This window comes from Aulonocara sp. 'chitande type north' Nkhata Bay, linkage group LG19 (assembly GCF_057382095.1).
Source record: "Aulonocara sp. 'chitande type north' Nkhata Bay isolate Kocher_YH1m ecotype deep benthic linkage group LG19, A_spYH_male_GT1.1, whole genome shotgun sequence".
Taxonomy (NCBI): Eukaryota; Metazoa; Chordata; class Actinopteri; order Cichliformes; family Cichlidae; genus Aulonocara; species Aulonocara sp. 'chitande type north' Nkhata Bay.
Window position 1 is genome coordinate 10,699,553 of NC_141362.1, and position 18,972 is coordinate 10,718,524.

The 18,972-nt window shown below is 47.2% G+C and overlaps 1 protein-coding gene across 3 annotated transcripts; it reads right to left on the reverse strand.

Annotated features, from left to right (window-relative positions):
• Positions 1 to 1,412: 1,412 nt before the first annotated feature.
• Positions 1,413 to 15,931, reverse strand: LOC147306565 (uncharacterized). Of its 3 annotated transcripts, none has more exons than XM_086275299.1 (5): positions 15,705 to 15,931; positions 8,841 to 12,873; positions 7,355 to 7,478; positions 3,806 to 4,678; positions 1,413 to 3,187 (listed from the first exon to the last, which is right to left on the reverse strand). In XM_086275299.1, exons 2-5 carry the CDS (start codon positions 12,256 to 12,258, stop codon positions 2,614 to 2,616), a joined length of 4,989 nt encoding a protein of 1,662 aa, XP_086131425.1. In that variant the 5' UTR covers positions 12,259 to 12,873; positions 15,705 to 15,931; the 3' UTR covers positions 1,413 to 2,613. The 3 variants fall into 3 exon arrangements, with proteins under 3 accessions (XP_086131425.1, XP_086131426.1, XP_086131427.1); XM_086275300.1 differs by lacking the exon at positions 15,705 to 15,931 and adding an exon at positions 15,500 to 15,638; XM_086275301.1 differs by lacking the exon at positions 15,705 to 15,931 and adding an exon at positions 12,990 to 13,090.
• Positions 15,932 to 18,972: the final 3,041 nt, after the last annotated feature.

Genomic DNA, 18,972 nt, shown 5'->3' on the forward strand with positions numbered 1-18,972 from the left:
TAGCTCAGTGAATGATAACCACATTCATCATGTAATGATTGAACAGCAGAACCACTGCTGGGATGACTGGCAGCTCCACCTGCCTCCCCGCTGGCTGCACTTCGCTTTGGATTCAGAGGGAAATCTCCTGGATTGCTTTGCTTTTCAGCACAAACAGAGCTGAAGCGGTGACAAACGGCGGCGGGGAGCGAGGAGAAAAACGTCTCCAGCATGTTTATCCTCCTCAGAAAAGCCAAAGATGGCAGGGGGAGGATTACAAAAGAAGAAGTCTGTACTCTGAGCAGAAATAAACCCAGTGTGAGACAAAGACGACCAATCATCTCAGCCGTGGTCTTGCTGTTTATGGCACTTAAAACCGAACTACCTGATGATTAAAAATGTTACACATAAAACCTCTGCATGAGTCTAAGACTGCATTTACAATCAAAATCTGGCTGCATAAATAAAAATCAAACTCAGCCATTATTATACATTTAAACACTCCAGCCCGCTCTCGCTGGCAGGGCGTCAAATAACGGCGTCTGTCAAACCGCTGGTGTTAGAGAAACCACAGACTGTATATAAAAGATGGACCCAACCACTGCACTAACAGTTGGTTTAACAAGCCCCCATGTGGAGCCTCCGATTGAGCATTTTAGCGGAGCCCCAGCTGGGCCTAAAAACGAGACTCTTTTCTATACTACAACCTGAGTTAGCGACTGTATGTTATTGTCATTTTTCACATGTAGCTGAAAAAGCAGTGGCTCCATCGTGTTTCCACATTCACCTAACGAATCAAAGCTTTCTGGTTCAGTCGTGGGAGGAGAGACATATCCCTTTGAGGTTGTGTCAGGAACAGTAAGATTCCCCCAAATCAAACACGCTGAAGTAGCTGTTTATTAAAAGAGCCTCAAACAGTAGAAGAAAGTGTAAATAAATAAATCTTTGTCGTGATTCAGTGATTTCCCAGCACTACATGCTCCCTGCCTGTCTCTGCAGCCTCTGTGTGCTGAGATCTCTGCACTCCATGTTCCATCTGTGCCACACATTAGCTGTTAATAGCGCTACATTAATTGCACCACCCTCCAGCCTGTGCCAGTTGAAGCCACCGAGGTTAGCAACCTGCGGCTGGGAGCATCGCACAGACACAGATACCTAATGATCAGCGCTAAATAACATAATAAAATCCCAGCAAACTCTCGCTCTGCCTTCATGGACAGTCTGTTAGTAGAGTGACCTCACAGCAGCCATGTTATTGATCGGATGATGTCGTATAAAATGCTTCAACAGCTCAAAAACAGTCCAGATGTCCAGTTCAGGTGAAGCTAGCAGACAGCTAGCAGCTAGAGCAATCTGTGTCACCATCCACCTGTCAGTCAAAGAGGCCACGCCCCCAATAATCTAAACAAGTGAGGTCCTAACCCCCCCCCCGGTGTAGGGTGAATGCAAACGTGTTTATTTCTGCTGTAAAGTTTTAACGTGGGAGTCTATCACTGCTGGAGCCCCTGCTGGACGTTAGAGGAACTGCACATTAAGCACTGACTGCACACGTGCCGAGTATCCTGAAACATCTTTTCAGTGTGTCGTGTTGCAAACATATTTTAACCCAAACATGACCGCGGTATTTGGTGGATAAAACCAGCCGGCAGAATTTTATTGATCACTGCCAACTCTCCTGCTTCTACATGTGAATTTGGCAGCTGTTTCAAATTTGACCCTCACCAAAAGACACCTGACAGGTATCAGTGAGACACCAGCAGGTTTGACAGAACAGCCGTATTTGACTCCCTTTGAATGAAGGCGCGTTAAACATAGAATATAGCATGTATCTGTAAGCATATTGCTCATTTATAACATTCACAATTTCAGTCTAAGTGATAAATAAACCATTTAAATTAAACTCTATTGTTAAATCCTTCAATTAGTTGTTCACACTCGTCACACACACTCACATATATATATATATTAATACTTTGCTCAATAATTATCTCCATGTTCAAAATATACTATCACACTGTTAAATACACTGTAAACTTGGCTGTGATTATAAAACACACCATAGACTGTAGAGATCAAACTCAGCCAGTTTGTAAAAGTCCGTCTTCAAAGACGTGGGGGAGCAGGCGAGACGTTTACACTCTTACATCCGTAAAAATCAGAGAGCAGCAGAAACCACTTTCTCCTACTCAGATCACTTTACGGATCACTGTGATTTAATTCCAGCATGGCTCTAATAGTATAAGATGTGAAATCAGTCTGAAGGTGGATCCTCCCTCAGAGTACGTTCAGCAGAATAAAACTCCAACAGAATTATTCGAATCTGTTATTTTAACAGACGTGGATGTAACGTGTGAGTGAAAAAAACAACCGACAGTCAGTAAAACTGTACAGGAACGGTGCTGTTTCTGTGAAGACCGTCCCAACTTAAAGTGATATATGATAATAACAATAACTTGTTGACTAACTGAAGAAAATGCAACGCAGCCTTTACAAGGTCATCCAAGGCAACGGCAGCAGCGAGACACAGAATTCGGAACGGACAGGCAAAAGCTGCAGGTCTACAGGAGCTAAAGTTCGCCTCTACCTTTCTTCAGCCCATCAAAAGCTTCTCCAAACAAGCTTTTCTTTCAGAAATCAGCCGGATGACGATGACGATGGTGACGACGATGAAGACGATGAAGATGAAGGGGTGGGTCTGTACATCTCGCCACCTCCGAGTTCAGTAAACCTTCCCGCCAATGACGACATCGCCTCCCTCTCTTTGTCCTTCTTGCTTCCCGTGCACACCGACCTCTGAGCAGGTTTAAACTGCCACGTCACCTTCTTCGTCAATGACTGCTCCACGGTCGACATCCTCTTCAACGGTGGAGTGGCGGGTTGAGTTGCCATGGGGACGGACGGTGTTGCTGCCATGCTGGTGGTAACCCCGGAAACTCTCTCTGCTATGCCGTTGTTGTTCCTGTCTTGCTCCGTGAAGAGCTCGCTCAGCACTTCGGGTTCAGTGGTTTCTCCGAATAAATCCCAGTCAGGTTCAGCGGGCAGCCGCTTCGGACGGCCAGATTTGCTCCCAGTGGCGGAGGTCCTTGACGAGCGGCTCGGATCGGAGTCGGACAGGTCCGAGTCCCAATCGCTGTCCCCTGCCACTGAACCGCAACCCAGCACAGACACATCAGCAGCTCCCGAACCTGAGCTCTCCGAATCGGACTCCCTAAAAAACAGAAGAGAAAGCCAGATGTACCCCTCTGGTATCTTCATCATTTGTGCTTTTTAAAAGCACTAAAGCTCTGCTTTTAACCTGGTGCTCATCAGCGCAGGCTCATTCAGACTGATGCGAGTGATTGATTGGAATGTTGGTAATCTGTGTGTGATTATAAATCAAACTGATTATTTCAAACCTTTACCAATCTGTCTCAGAGTGATTGCAGTCAGTCTGAGTCAGACTGTGATGGGAGACAGGTTGCCTCTCACAGGGGAAGATATTACCTTCGGGCAACTAGAATGTCGCCAGTTGGTCACCAAACATTCAATGCAATCACTGAGCAACCACCAGTTTCTCCTGGTGGTAAGGAGGCCGGCAACCTATTTTTACTCTAGTGTCACTGAGACATTAGCTGACAGTGAAAAGATTGCACAAGAAACCAAAACTGAATGGATGATCGGATGATTGTATGGATGGATGGATGATCAGATGGATGGATGGATGATCAGATGGATGATCGGATGACTGGATGGATGGATGGATGGATGGATGATCGGATGGATGGTTTTTATAAATGAATACATCTCTTTCAGCTGAGAGGTGAAGTGTAGACGAGTGCATACTCACTTGCCGCTGTAGGCTGTAGTTCCTGGAGGGCCCAGCAGGAGGCAGGCTGGAGCTGCCAGGTAGACGAAGCTGTCGGTGCACAGGAAATCTCCCTCCTCTGGCTTCTGTGGGGCGAGCTGTGTTGGCTTGGCGTCCCAGTTGGGGTTAGGCGGATCCACGTGCGTTTTCGTGCCGTGTGTGTGGTGGTGTATACTGTCCTTTTTCACGTTGTGGGCTTCTGTCACCGTGGTGACTTCACCTTTGAAGGCAGGTCTTGCAGACACAGCAAGGTAAACAAAGCTGTCCGACTGGACGAAGGGATCTATGTCACCACAGTCCAGCCCTGATGTTCTGATTGGCTTCTGGTTGGGATCTAGAAAGTGTTTGATTGGCTGCTTTGAAGGAGACAGAGGAAGAGGGGAGTCTATTCCCATGAGGGTGACTTTTTTCCTGGGGGGCATGTCCTCAATTCTCAGAGCCATGGAGCTCTTAATAACGCTCTGCTCTAACGGCTTCTTGATGACTGAAACCATTCCCATCTTCCCATCCTTCCTTCTGTCCTCGCCTTCTCCCCGCTCTTCATCCTCCTCCATGTTTCCGCGCCCCGCCTCCTCCCTCTCGCCTTCGATGTCTTCTTGCGAGCACGTGTTGAGGAGTGACGGGTAGCACCACTGTAGCTCCGCGCTCTCCTCCCTCCCCCACTCCTTTAACCCTCCATCGTCCCCATCTTTCTCCAGTGACGTGCTGCTGCTGCCCAGGTCGGAACCACTGATTGGCTGGTCACTGTCAGAGCCAGCCTCCTCCTGGCTTTGATTGGATAAGGAGAGGAAAACGCCGCTTGAGTCGGACTCCAGCGTCAGGTTGGAGTCTGGAGAGCTGTCCTCTTTAGCAGAGCTGGAAAAGAAGAAAAGGACAGAAGGTGGTGAAGCATCCCCATGTGTGCTCAGCCCCCCCGAAGCCTTTAAAGTGATAACCCACTTTTCAGATCAAGGCCATTGATTTGTTTTAGCCGCACAGCCCCAAGCCATCGGCACAGATATCCCGGGTGATGGACACATCACTACAAATACATTCACTTTCTAAATTTTGCTGCGGCTGTGACACGGTTTGGTTTGTGTCTTTATTTGTAAGCCATGAGGAATGATCAGGTAGAGACAGGAAAGTTAACTGTGCAGTTTTTAATCAGTTTCTAATAAAACGTGTGACGCCTGCAACAGCTTCATATGAATGATTTCATAACAATGCTGATTACAAACACAGTTACAGCAGCTCCAGCCCTCAAAGCTCAGTTTGAAGAATATGATTAGAGATCATTTAGTTGGATGACATTTAAGCTTAAATGATTCAGCTCATCAAGGTACAGCTCGCTCTGTTCTGGGACGTTCACACAAAAGCTAATAACAGCGAATAAAACAGCAGCTCGAGTCCATTAAACAGACAGTCTGATGTTTTTATTGCTCAGTGTATATACTGTACATCACTGTTTGTGCTGCAGTTCCTCAATTTCAGTTTCTCACATGTGATCATTTCAAAGGCAGTGACATCACTGGATTCACTGCACAGCTGCAGTAACTTCGGTCATCATTATTTTAATAATGGATTGCATTTATATAGCGCTTTTCGAGACCCTCAAAGCGCTTTACAATACCACTATTCATTCACTCTCACATTCACACACTGGTGGAGGCAGCTACAGTTGTAGCTACAGCTGCCCTGGGGCAGAAGCGAGGCTGCCATATCGCGTGTGATTCTGGCTCAAAATCAGCCTGGTGTGTAATTAAACCCACCCTGTTTCTGAGTATGAAATCAGAATATGACGTATTTTCATCCATGGAAATCAGTTTTTCTGATCACCTTGACACATCGTTTTGGTCTCCAGTTTAGAGAAACAGCTCTGCCCATTTAGCTGCCAGTGCTGTTTCTGCACTGGTTCCTGTTCCCGTCAGTAATCCCATTACATTCAAACACACCTGTATCTGTCCTCAGTTTACGAGACACAGGACAGGCCTTTGAGGGGTGGAGACATGGCTGATCCTGGATTCTGGCATCTTGCAGTGACACTTCAGGGCTCTAGAGTGCGACCAATTTGGTCGCAAATGCGACCAAACTTTTCAGTGGTCCGACTAAAAAAAAAATTTTGGTTGCACCTGTGCGACCAACTGTTCCGGTAGCAAAAAAATAAATAAATAAAAAATCTGCAACCTTCACTGTGGTCAACAACAGACACACATTTTGCCCCTATCGTAGACTAAACCAATCAGAGATAGTAAGGGGCGGGACCTCTCTGATTGGCCGTGGTCCAGTTGAAAGTGCAGGTGGAAGTGGGAGGTGAGTAGCTTGAATAAAGCGATATCAATTCATTAAATCATGAATCAACTTTTAAATATAACTGTGTTTTGCCAGAAACGCCAGATTCTCAGATTAAAGCTCACAAAACCATTTCAACAACAACCAAACAGCAAATGAGAGCAGGTACACGGACTCCACACAAAGACGTAAACACAGACCCGACGCATCAGAATCAACTTTGTCTTTCTCGGCTTTCTCACCCGACGGCCCGTAAACGGACACGCTGTCGGAGCTTAGCGATTCTGATGTGTCGGGTCCGCGCTGTGATTACGTCTTTTTGCGCTGATTCTGAGCTGCAGATTTTGTCTCTCCAACCAAAATTCACCGAGCCAGCAGCAAAAGAAGCAGCAAACTGCGCTTCACATTTGATCAATGTCGTCATGAATTTTGCTGTTTTGCTTCCACGACAATTAAAATCACACTTCATGCACAGCTAGCTCTCTCTCTATCTCTCTCTGTACTTCAAGAACAGTTTCCCGTCTCCAATCTCTGTTTTCTGTATTATTCATTCGCTTATTACCCACCAGTCTACCGTTGTTTACAGCGCTGTCACTGCTGTCTTTTTCTTTTCTTTTTCTTTTTTTCACTTAAATGACCTCGGACAAGAAAGCCTATTTTTTTGTTGTTCAATACTGAAGAAATTTAAACTTTATATACAGAACATTGTAGAATATTTTTAAGGTTATCTGCTATAAAAAGCCAGACCAGGAAAATCTCCTTCATGTTTTTCTGTGTTTTATTCTCAGTTACTTTCACACAAAGGCATCTGCTGTGATGTTCACAATTCTGATGAAGTCAGTACTGATAAATGATCAGAATTATAATATTTCTGACTCTTCTGGCTAAGTTGAATCGAATCGGGACTTTGAAAACCAGAATCGAATGGATTATAGAAATCAGTGATGATACCCAGCCCTAGTGAGCAGCCTAGGCACGACAGAAGTGGATGTAGCTGTAATAGGAAAAGAACTACTGCTAACTTTTCTGTTAAGTTAAGGCCTGATCCTTCTGAAATTCATAGCCAGTGCTCTGACACGGTGTCATCAATCTTTGAATGCTGAAAAATCACAGTGTATCCAGAAAAACACATTATATTATATAAATTATTATAAAATTTGTGTGCGCCTAACTTTTGTGCCAGTACACCTAACTTTAAAAAGTTAGGTGTACTGGCACATGGCAAAAAGTTAGTCTAGAGCCCTGCACTTTTAGATTCCTTACCTTGTGCCAGTGGTGGACGTCCCGGCAGATTTGGTTGACCAGGAGCCGGGAGGTCTGTCAGCGTCTGTAGCCAGTGAGGCTGTAGTACTGAGCTCCAAGCTGACCTGGGACCTGCTGCCCACCCCTGAAAAGAACATCACATATTTACCTTTTTAAACAGAGAAACAGTTATAACCAGTGCATCCTGCCTTTTCTTCCCCACTGTTTTGTATCCGAGGCTTTCTTTGGTTCCTGGAAGGATCTAAGCAAAGAAAGCCACTGCTCACATGACAATCAAGCAGAAACGCTCCTGTTTTAAAGCCCTGACTTTTCCTTTATGGACCAGTGAATCTGTCACTGCTGCTACAGTTCATGAAGCATTTCCAAATCTCCACCTGGCTCTGACTCAACCGCCCCCACGAGGGGGAAGGTAACACCACTCCCTGCTGTGCTGAACAATTATCACTGCTTTTTATATTTTACATTTACATGCAGGAACATTCATCCACACGACTTTGCTGCAAGTGGCTGCACACCTGAACCTGCAGTTCCTCTACGGTCCAGCAGGGGCTCCAGCAGTGGGAAACAGCTCGGCTCAGGTTTGCCTCCCACAGCAGCATTCCCAACAGTTTTTCAGCTCCTCACTGCAAACTGTTAAAACCTCCTTCATAAACAGGCTTTTGTGAAGCTTTTATAAAGTTTTCATAGATGATTGATCTTCTCTATTATTGACTTTTGTTTGTGTTTCTTCTTTTCACTCTTTTCATGTCTTTTAAATGCTTTGCTGCTGTTTCTTCTAAATTCTGTGAATAAATACATCGATTGGAGGAGCAGGCTTCTGGCACCAGCTCACCACCACCTCCTGTTTTGGTCCAATAATTCACAGCCAGCATCACAGCTAAACTCTGAGTCACAAACAATACAGAACAGCGACTGAAATCCAAAACCTGCTCAGCGTCTGCAGTGTGATTGCACCGGCGGAGCGCAAACAGCGAGCACAAAAGCATCTTTCTCCGGGCTTCGTTTAAAGGGATTAAACACCTGTTGTTGTAAAACAGAAATAAAGAAATACAGCCTAGAAAATCTGAAAATGTTACCCCGACTGACAGACTCGATTTGGTTTGTGTTTTATTGGAGCCAAATTCATTTTAATTTGGAACAAGAAGTCAGTGTGTGACTGCAACGACAGATGTTTCATTACTTTTATCCACCGTGTTTGGACTATAAATTCACTCAGGTGGGTCACAGTCACATTTCTCCTCGGACCTCGTGTTCCTTTGTCTCCACCTGTCTTGTTCCCAATCAGCTCTCAGCTAACGAGGTGGTGTTCACCTTCATCCTGCCTGCCTCATGTTCGTCAGTAAGCTTCACTGACTCCTGTGTTTGTATCGTCTAACTCATCATCTAACGCTTCAGGCTGCCAGCACGTTTGTCAGGTGTGATTTCTAAAGCGGCGTGAACGTCCGTGTGTCGAGTGCGAGTTCCTGCAGGTGTGTGCGGTGTTTACCTGTGTGCAGGCCAGCCTTCTCTCTCTGAGGCCCGGGGTGAGTTTGGTACATGTCCGCTCGCTCCCTCTGAGGCTCCAGGAGCGCTGGGTACGATTCCTGATTGAGGGGCTGAGACAGGTCGAGGTGCTCCAGGTCAGAGTCCAGCTCCCGGGCTCTCCTTTCCAGCTCCGTCAGGCTGAGCTCCGAGGCTGCTGAGGAGGGAGGGTGGGACCCTCCGAACCCGATGGGGGGTCGGAGGAGAGGCCAGCGCTGCAGGGAGCCCGAGAGGGAGTCTGCATCGCCTATTGCTCCTCCTCCTGCTCCTCCTTTATCCCAACCGTCATCCCACAAAGTGTTGACCATATCAAGGACAGCGTCCCAGCTCTCCACCCCTCCTTCCTCGCCAAGTGTGCCTCCTTCTCCTCCCTCCGCCTCTCCTTCTTCTTTCTGTAATGTCACCACCACCTCCTCCTCCTCCTCCAAGCCTCGCCCAGCAGTTTCATCCCTTATCTTCATACTTTTCTCCTCCACTTTTTCAGGAGTTATCTCGATATCTCTGCCTTTTTTCGCTTCCTTGTACTTGTTTGCTTTGTCTTGGACTTTCAATTCGACTGCCATCTCTGCTCTTTCTTGTTTTGTTTCCTCCACCAGCCCCACCCCACCCTTCTCTTTGTCCATCTCCACTTTCTCCTCCTTTCTGTCTTTCTCTTCTTTCCGCTCTTCATTCCCTTTCCTCTCCTCCTCAGTCTTGTCCCCTTGTATTTCTTTGCTCTTGGATCTCTTTGGCTCCTCCTGCTCTCTGCAGATCCTCCAGTGCTCCAAGTTCTGCTCCTTCAGCGAAGCCCTGCCCACCAAACTGGACCCCAACCCCGGCTCCTGATGCGAGGGCTCTTTGAGCGAGCATCGTCCCACAATACTGGTGGAGTTTGTTATATTTGATAAAGGGTTCTCTGAGAAGTGGCCTGCACGGAGGTGGCCGAGTGGGCGTCTCTTCTCCAGCGCAGAGAGGACGGAGGGGAGGGGGGGGAGGATGGGGAGATTGTGGAGTGCTCCACCTTGACGAACGGTCCTCTTTCTCACGATGATTCGGCGAGGCCACGTGGACTCGATGCCTTCAGCTGGGCCTGTTGATTCGAGGTCTCCGAGCGCCCTGCTCTGCCGCGGGCTGACCACACCTGGCCGCAGGCCCGTGGCGGTGCCTGGTCGAGTCCTGGAGCTGGACTTGGAGGATTTGGACTTCTTGGATCGTGAACTTTTCTCCACATGGCTGGATTCGGTTTTATCAATGTTGAAAGTCTTTTTCTCAGGTTGATCTGCAGCAGGAAGCTTGGTTTTATCTTCGGCCGCAGCACAGGTAGGACCCTTGTCTGCGGTCTTGGTGCTGTTGGCTTCAGTGTCAACCCCGCGCTCACTGTTAGTCTTATTTCCTGTCTCACTGCCAGCTCCACCTTCTACTGCTGCCTCAGGCTTAGATGTAGGAGCAATTGTAACATCGGTCTCAGGTTTTTCCTCCATCCTGGACTCCGCTGCGGCAACAACTTCCTTATTTACTTTAGCTACTTCAGCTTCTGCCTCACTCTGTCTCTCCACCTTCTTTGAAGTTGCCTTAGTCTCTACCTCTGCTCCTCCCTGTGGCTTCATCCCTGGACCAGATCCAGCTGCAGGATCTGCTCTAGCTCCAGGCTCATCCCTGCTCTCAGTCACATTTGACGGTGTAGCTTCAGCGATTGGTTCTGGTTTCGCTACAGCCCTTCCTGATCTTTCTCCACTCTTTGATGACCCTGCCCTGTGTACCTCCTTGTTTGCAGATGGAGCCATATTTTCCCTCCCCACCCCAGACTGCACTTTTCCTTCCAAATCCCGCCCCCCTGGTCTTGTTTTTACCTGGGAGCCCATCCTCGTTTCGTTTTTAACGCTGGGCCTGGATCCATTGTCATACTTGCTCCAGCTCTCAGCACGATGGTGTTCTTGTATTCCTGCCCTCATTTCAGCCTCCATCACATTTCTACCCCCAACCTCGCTCACTAACCTTGGCCCACACCCAGATTTACTATCAACCAACACCAAACCCACGCTTCCATTGTCGTATTTGGAAACCATGACCCCTCCCACACCTTCAGGGCCGACCTTTGACCCAGCTCTGTTCCTACCCACCGCCCCAGTGCCCATTCTGGGGGCAGCGCTGGGCGAGGGTGAAGGAGAGGGCTGGGGGAGCAGTAATGGCGTTGTGTCGAGACCCTGTTCGGACTCCAGAAACACAGAGTCTCTGTCCGAACGCAGAGGAACTGGTCGGCCATACCCGAAGGTCGCGAAAGATGTTTCCCTCCTCTCCCGTTCCCGTGCTCGCTCCCTCTCCAGCCTTCCCCTCTCCCTCTCTCTCTCCCATTCTCGCTGAGCCCACCCTCGCTCCATCTCCCTCTCTCTCTCCCTCTCCCACTCCCTTTCTCGCTCGCTGCGTCCCCATCCTCCTCCTCCCCCTCCTCCTCCTCGATCCCTGAGGTCCTGCTCCAGGTCGTGAGCAGACAGTTGGACCAGCGGGGAGCGGTAAGGGGATCTCCTCAGCTCTTGGGGGGGTGACAGCCTGAGGCTCTGGGTTTGGGAGTAATGCCTGGGCTGGATCACGTGGGGAGGTGAACAGCGTAAACTCTGAGTCTGGCTGGGTCGAGGTTTGGCGGGGGAGAAGAACACCGGAGTGTGGTAGCCCGAGGAGAGAGGGGAGCCAGAGAAGGGAGAAATAAGGGGGGAGGTGAGGGAGGAGGACTGCCCCCCAGCTGGAGGGTAGTGCCCCGGGTTTAGATATCCACCTCCTCTGTCCATCATTTCAGATGTAGTCAGCTCCAGACACTCCAGGTGCTTCGGAGGCGTCAGGACTTTCCAGGAATGTCGACCGTCTCGGCTCTTTGTGCTGTCTCCATGGTGATGGGGGTGGTGATGGTGGTGTTTCTTTGAGGAGGAGGAGGACACACCCGGAGCTGAGAATGAAGACACAGAGGGAGAAACCGATCGGGTGAACCGCCCCGGCGAATGACAGCCACCGTCATCTCCGTCCTGACCGCCGAGCTTCAGCGAATCATAGATGGCTCGCTCATCCAAGCGCCGAACAAAGGAGGGGTTTGGCGTTAAAGACCGTGGCTGCGAGTCAAACATGTCGGGGGGCGCTCTGCTGACTCGGAGCGAGCCACTCGTAGAGTAGCTAAAACTGCCCTCGCCGCAACCGTCTCGCCGTATGGACCCTCCAGGGTGGTGGTGGTGATGGCTGTCAATCTGCTGATTGATGCACATAGTGTCATAAATGGATCGCTGGGGTACGTAGCCATCCCCGTATCCCCCCTCCATCCCCCCATCTCGCCCTCCCACTCCACCATCCCCAATTCCATGTTTCTCCAGGCAGCAAGAGCTTTTCCTGAAACACCCGGGACGGCTGAGAGGCTTGCCCATGATTGGTTGGATGGCTGAGGGTGGGAGGGGTTGGTGGGAGTCACGGGTGAAGCTTGAAGAGCGAATTGTGAAGTCGTTAATTTGACTAAATCTAAAAGAAAAATTCAGGCAGTGAAGGACACATGGCAACTGGGTTTGAGACGGCCATGCCAGAATAAAACGTCACATTCAAAAACATGTTCCTGACGTGTGTTCTCTCTGTTTTAATGAGAAGTCAGGAGCATCTCTGATGATCAAAGTATGACACTCCTGCAAAAAAGTGGCCGTCCCGTCAAATAATCCATGACATAACAACGGTGCAAACAACATGAGGAATCCGACTCTGAGAAATATTCCAAACAGCTTTCGGAAAACAGCAAGAAAAGATGAAACAGGTCCAGTTTTTATGTCCACACAGTTGCTGTTTTTAGCTCATCTTCTCTCCCACTCTCCCCCCGATGTGCCTGCATTTGTATTTATTCTGGCTGTTTATTGTTCTGTGTTTGTTCGCAGCCAATTAAATCTTCATCCAGCAGACCGGCAGTCCGTCAGACAGAGCGACGGTGGATGGACGACTGAATCCAGTCAAAGCCTCTCGTCTCATTCTGGCCGTACTCGATGATTAGCTTCGTCTGGCTGTGGAGAGAGAAAGCAAATAAAAATAATTTGCATGGAAAAGAGCCTGAAAAAGTCTCTCCGTATGTATCAAAGTCAGTGAGCAGGATATTAGGTAATAATAGCAATGAACACACAATTACAGGGACTCTCATTCAGGTTAGTTGACAATAGAAATTCCTTCATTGGTGGTGCTGCACACAGTCCTGAGAGAAAAATGACCCTAACTGGGCTTGAGACTAGCCTGGATATGGCCTTTACTTTGCAGGGAACCTCTACAGAAAGATGCATTTAGCTTGTGTTGATGCTGGAGCGTGACCACTCTCAGGAAGTTAAAGTCTGAATTCGATTTCAAGTTTAATCGTAAACTGAGAGCGTTTCTCTAAAACCTTCCTCTGACAGTGCCTGCAGAGCATTTGACAAACTCAGGGGAGCAGTGTGCTGTCCAGAACATAGTGAACCATGTCCTCCAGCCTACAGAGTGCTGCAGAAATGAAACCCCGTCCACATATAAAGAAATTCATTCGTCCTGCATCACTTAGTGGCTGACAGGGGGCAGCCAGTGGACGTTCCAGGATTTGGTTGGATAGGTAACCTGCTAAAGTCCGGCAACAGACTGGCAACCAGTCCAAGGTGTATTCCACCTCCAGCCTGTGACAGATGGAAAATGCTCAGGTGGAAGAAGATGGATGAAAATCTATGTAACTTCCTGTCATGTGTCAGTCAGCGCCATATTTTACTGTTGTGAGCAGTCATTTCAATGACTCCCCTCAAAACTGAGATAATTCAAACTAAGCTGAGGTGATTCAATTAAGTTTGAAAATATAGGTCACTGCTGGAGCTTAAGCCTGACCAAGGGTCTAACACTAACCCTGTACCCTGTCTAAATACAACCAGGTACTTTTGGCTCCTGTACCTATTTGTGTACTTTTACTCTAGTAGATTAGGTTTTTTCCTGAGGATATCAAAGTACTTTTTGTAGTTTAATCCTAACCAAAGCTGAGATAACTCATCAACTCATTAGGTTAGAAAATCATTCAATTGTTGGGCTTAAACAAAAAGCTCCTACTCTAAAGCTAACCTGGTACTTTTCAGCCTAAACATAACTGAGTACTTTTTGATCTTAAACATAACCAAGTATTTCCTGCCCTGAAGCTAACTTAGCATAATTGAGCCTAAAGGTAACCGCATACTCGTGGTACTTAAACCAGGAGTATTATTAGCCTAAAACTAACCAAGTACTTTCTGGCCTAAAGCTAAGCCAGTATTTTTTTTTAGCCTAAATACGACCAAGTACTTTTGGAGCTTGAACCTAATGAAGTACTTTTGTTGTCTTCACATGAGTACTATTGCTCTAGTATGAAAGTTATGTTTAGCTAACCATAGCTATGTCTTGAGCCTAAACATAGCTGAGTATGTTTTTAGTCTACATGTAACCGAGTACTTTCAGTCTAGACGGAGTCAAATATTTTTGGTGCCTCGGCCTAAGCAAGTGCTTTTTACCTAAACATTCTGGACACTGCTTTTCGTGCCTGAAGCAAATGTAACATAAAGAAAGTCGAGCCTAAAAGCAAGCTTGGAACTCGAGTCCTGACCTCGTGCGTCACAGCTGAGAGTTGCATATTTAAACCCGGCTCATTAGCACACTCACCGGCACCAACATCCACAATTACAGAGGTGCTAACATCATCCTGGCCACTTGCTGGTGCTATTACAAAAAGGCTGTTTAGCTAAACTCTTTGGACATTTTACACAGGTATAGTTCTTACAGCCTAAAAGGTGAGACGTCCTTTCAGGACACTGATGTTAATGCAGCACCAGCTGCTTTAATGCTCGATGAAAATAAGTTTAAAATGGCCTCAATATTCCTGCAAATTATCCATTTTAATTTCAGAGCTGATTTTCCATTTTTGGTGTAAGGTTTAATGCACTAAAGTGGTCCATCACATAGCATTCTTTAGCACGTCATAGACTTTCACAAACAGGATGTATTGAGTTCAGGTCTAATTATTAAAACTCAGGGTAACTATGTCTGCCCTGCAAGGGGCCAAAAGGGCAAATGTGTCTTAGTAAGCAGTATAAGGTGCCTGCTTTAAGCCTGTATTTGTATAGTGCTTTACTAGTCCCTAAGGACCCCAAAGCGCTTTACGCATCCAGTCACCCACCCATTCAAACACACATTCACACACTGGTGATGGCAAGCTACATTGTAGCCACAGCCACCCTGGGGCGCACTGACAGAGGCGAGGCTGCCGGACACTGGCGCCACCGGGCCCTCATCCAAGTGGATGATGAATGAAAATAAAATTACATAAAATAAACGAACAGCTCCTCCTGCACCCGATTTTGCACCTTGTTAAATTAAGACTCGGTTACCTGAGAGGGTACAGTCCCGAGGACAAACTGTACCAGTAAATGTACAAGAAGCTAATTTATTTTCTGCAAAAGGCTGTTGAAATGTTGACATCCAGCACACAAACTGAGAGATGTGCTAACCTCAGAACCACAGCAGACGAAAAAAGTTCAAATCACAATTTACAGATTCACAAACTGAATGTGGAGAACTTGTCATCTCCACATGAAGAGAACTGATTGACTCGTGTTCTGAACATCTTCAGAAAGCTTTTCACAGTCCTCGCACTCATACCCGTCTCCAGCGCGGCGGTGAGCACTCGGAGCTGTCTAATTTCCATCAGCCGTCAAAGAAGCCTATTGATAGTTGAGAATAATTCCAGGTCTCTCTAGCTCTTTCAGCCTTCGTTCTCAAGCATCCTCTCCCTCTCCTGCTCTCTTTCATCGCTGCCACCGCCACCTGCTCTATTTTTCAAACCAATCAATAGAAAAGCCAAAACCTTATCAGCGTGGTCACAGTCAGTCAATCCACTCCGTCGATCTCAGTCCCATCCTGCTGGCGTGCTGTCATCCCGCTTCAAATCAGCATCCTCGTTTGTTTTTCTTAACTGGCATCTCTGCCCTGTCGCCGCTCTCTCTCTCTTTATCTCTGCTGTTTCTCTCTCTCTCTGCTGTGAATCATGCCTTCTGTCAGTGGAAGGTTTTTTTGACAAGCGCTCTCTCTGCCAGCCAACACACCAACGCAAACCCTCCTCCTCCTCCTCTCCCTTTCACTCTCTCTCCCTTCGAGCTTTTCTTCTCCTCGACTCAGCCTCCCTCCCTCCCGTTTGCACTCCACACAGCTTCGGGGCTTTACGAGCTTTGGAGCTGCAAAGAGACCAACTTCTCCTCTCCATCTGCCTCTCTTTCCTTTCCATCTCATCCCTCGTTCATCATCACTCTTTATCTCTCCCCTTCTCTCATTACCTTCTAGATTTAGTTTGACCTGAGTGGGTTACCCGTGGGAAATCATCGTCATTATACGTTTTAGAAATGAGGCAACGAAGGAGAAAGAAGGACAGTCAAATAGATCTATCTATCTGTTCTGTATCTATGCTTCGGACTCCCACACTCTCTTTCTTCCCTGGCTCGCTCCATCCCTCTTGTAGCCCTCTCAGTTTGCCCTCTACCTCCCACTCTTCACCTCCGCGTTAATGCAACAACACGCATCGGTGTGGAGGCGGCAGGGAGAGTAAGAGCGACACACAAAGAAACAGCAACATTGGGTACGCACATTACTGTACACTGCAATTTAAAAGCATCGTCATCAGTGGCAGCGTTTGACCATAAACTGCTGTGGATGGGTTTATTTTTTACCACCAGGAGACATAATGCACGCCTGCACCTGTGTGCTACGACAGGTACGCGCTCTGCACGCGCTCTGTTTGGTTCCATTTTATGCTGAATGAATAGAACAGGAAATGTTCACCATGTTTGGGCAAAATAAAAATTAAATAACACACATTAATAAATGGAAAAGAGCCACCCACAGCAACACAAATTTCCTCCACTAAAGAAGAAAATGTCAGCATGCTACCCACGCGCTTTGATTGACAAGTGAGCTCAAGAGATCAGAAACGCGCCGCAGTCACACTTTAAAACCACTGCCAAGGCTCCACAGTCCACTTTAGTAAAAGCTTTTCCTCCCAGGAAGCTGCTCTGCTGGATGTTCATATTAGATGTGGATAATTTCAAATAATGAAATTGCTGCGAGTGCAAGCGGGAGTTTTGACTCTTCCATCCACTGTTCCCTCGAAGCTGAGCACGTGAGCACCGCTGACACAGTCTCCCCGCACAGAAAATCAGCAAAATAAAATAAATACATGTATTTACTTTAATTCCAATTCAGGCTGGATGATTGTATGTGTGGGGAGACCGTGTCAGCAGTGCGCGATTGCTCACGCGCTCAGCTTAGAGGGAACATTGTTTCCATCTGTATGATGTCATAGAAGGGGCGTGTCGTTAATATGGTCATCACGGAGGCCTATAGAGGTTTGAACCATCGGTTACCAGGGAAACATTATTATTCCCTGACTGGTTGGCGACTGGTTGGTGAGTGGTTGCTGGAGTTTACTGTGAAATCATTGGCTAAAACCAGAGGTCTCTGTAGTTTGCATGGACGGTAACTTCTACCTTCCTTTAGCATGTCCAGAAACACGGCACGAGATTGATTGACCATGGTCTACAGCCAATCAGGACGCAGAACACAATGTGCTGTAAAAAAAAACAACAACAAAAAAAAACATGCTAAATTGCAGTGGTGCAACGGATCAAAAACGTCACGGTTCGGATCAGTTTTTGGATCAGCATCCAAACATCATCAATTCAATTCAATTTTATTTATAAAGAACCAAATCACAACAGCAGTCGCCTCAAGGTGCTTTATATTGTAAGGTAGACCCTACAATAATACACACCGGTCATTATATCGCACTCCGCTGTGATACAATGAGCTGTCACGGTCACGTAGCTTTCTGTTGACCGTGACAGCTCCACCCATTTGTAGTAGTTAGAGCAACAGAAGATGCCTGGGACAGTTCAGCCATAACTTTAAACTTTTCCCGCTCATACATGCTTGGAACGATCTTGCCACTAAAGTGGACGCAAACGACATATCATAGCGTGGCTCAAGCACGTTCATCACAGTTTAAACCCCTTGTTTTGCACAACAGAATACGGCCTCCCGTCTGCAGCTAAACACCCCAACAGCTTCTGTAATAGCTTTAGCCAGTTGGACTGGGCAGCAAAGGGCTGCTTAAATACCGCAAACTCCTCTGCTCCTGCACTTGGACCGCTAGCGCTGGCCAGAACTATCGCTTGACAGACCCACCACGCCACCATAAACATACTTTTTTTTCTTCTTTTTCGAATCCTCGGATCACGTGCGTACCGAACCGTGGAGTGGGATCGGTTCGGATTACGGATCAACCGCGATCCGCTGCACCACTACCAAATTGCAAAAAAAAAATCTGTGAAACAGTGAAAGGTGAACCACATTATAGTGACCGCTGCATAACAAAATATTTAAAAGTTAAAAACTTTTTTTAAAAGTTTCTTTTGAAGTTTGCTGTTTCAGTCGGGTAAGAACTTTTACTCTGAAGCTGGTTTTTGTCATTTTTCATGGAAAACAGTTTCATGACTGCTCGGCTGTTATTAGCAAATGTTTTCAGATAAGTCAGTGTCTGCCACACTGACTGTGGGCTACCAAACCATCACAAAGGAGGTTTTTGGTGCCACTGATACTACCCAACAATCACTCACCATCTGGTTGAGTAATATACACTCTTCACCTGTTAGGATCATGTGACCCAAAGCACACAACTCTGGCTGTGTGAGGGGGGAGCCAATCAGAAGATCAAAAAGCTTCCTCTGGTCTCAACTTTTGAGAGAGAGGGTGAGGAGGGGCTCAGAGTAGACCGCTACTCCTCAAAGGAGCCAGCTGAGGAGGTTCAGGTGTCTCCTTGATGCCTCGTGTCCATATTGGCTGAAAACTCCTCACTGCCCCTTTAGAAGAGCTGGAGGAAGTGGGTGGGGAGACGGAGGCCTGAGCATCCCTGCATGGATGGATGGATGGAGTACTTTCCCGAATCCATTACTGCAGCAAGGCTATTTAGGCTCACTTAGTATTTAGCCAGTGGATGGTTCTGAAAGCCAGCAAGAGCCCTCACTGCACAGTCGAACACTGAGGCAGTAGTTAACATACATTAGAATGATTTCATTTATTCTCTG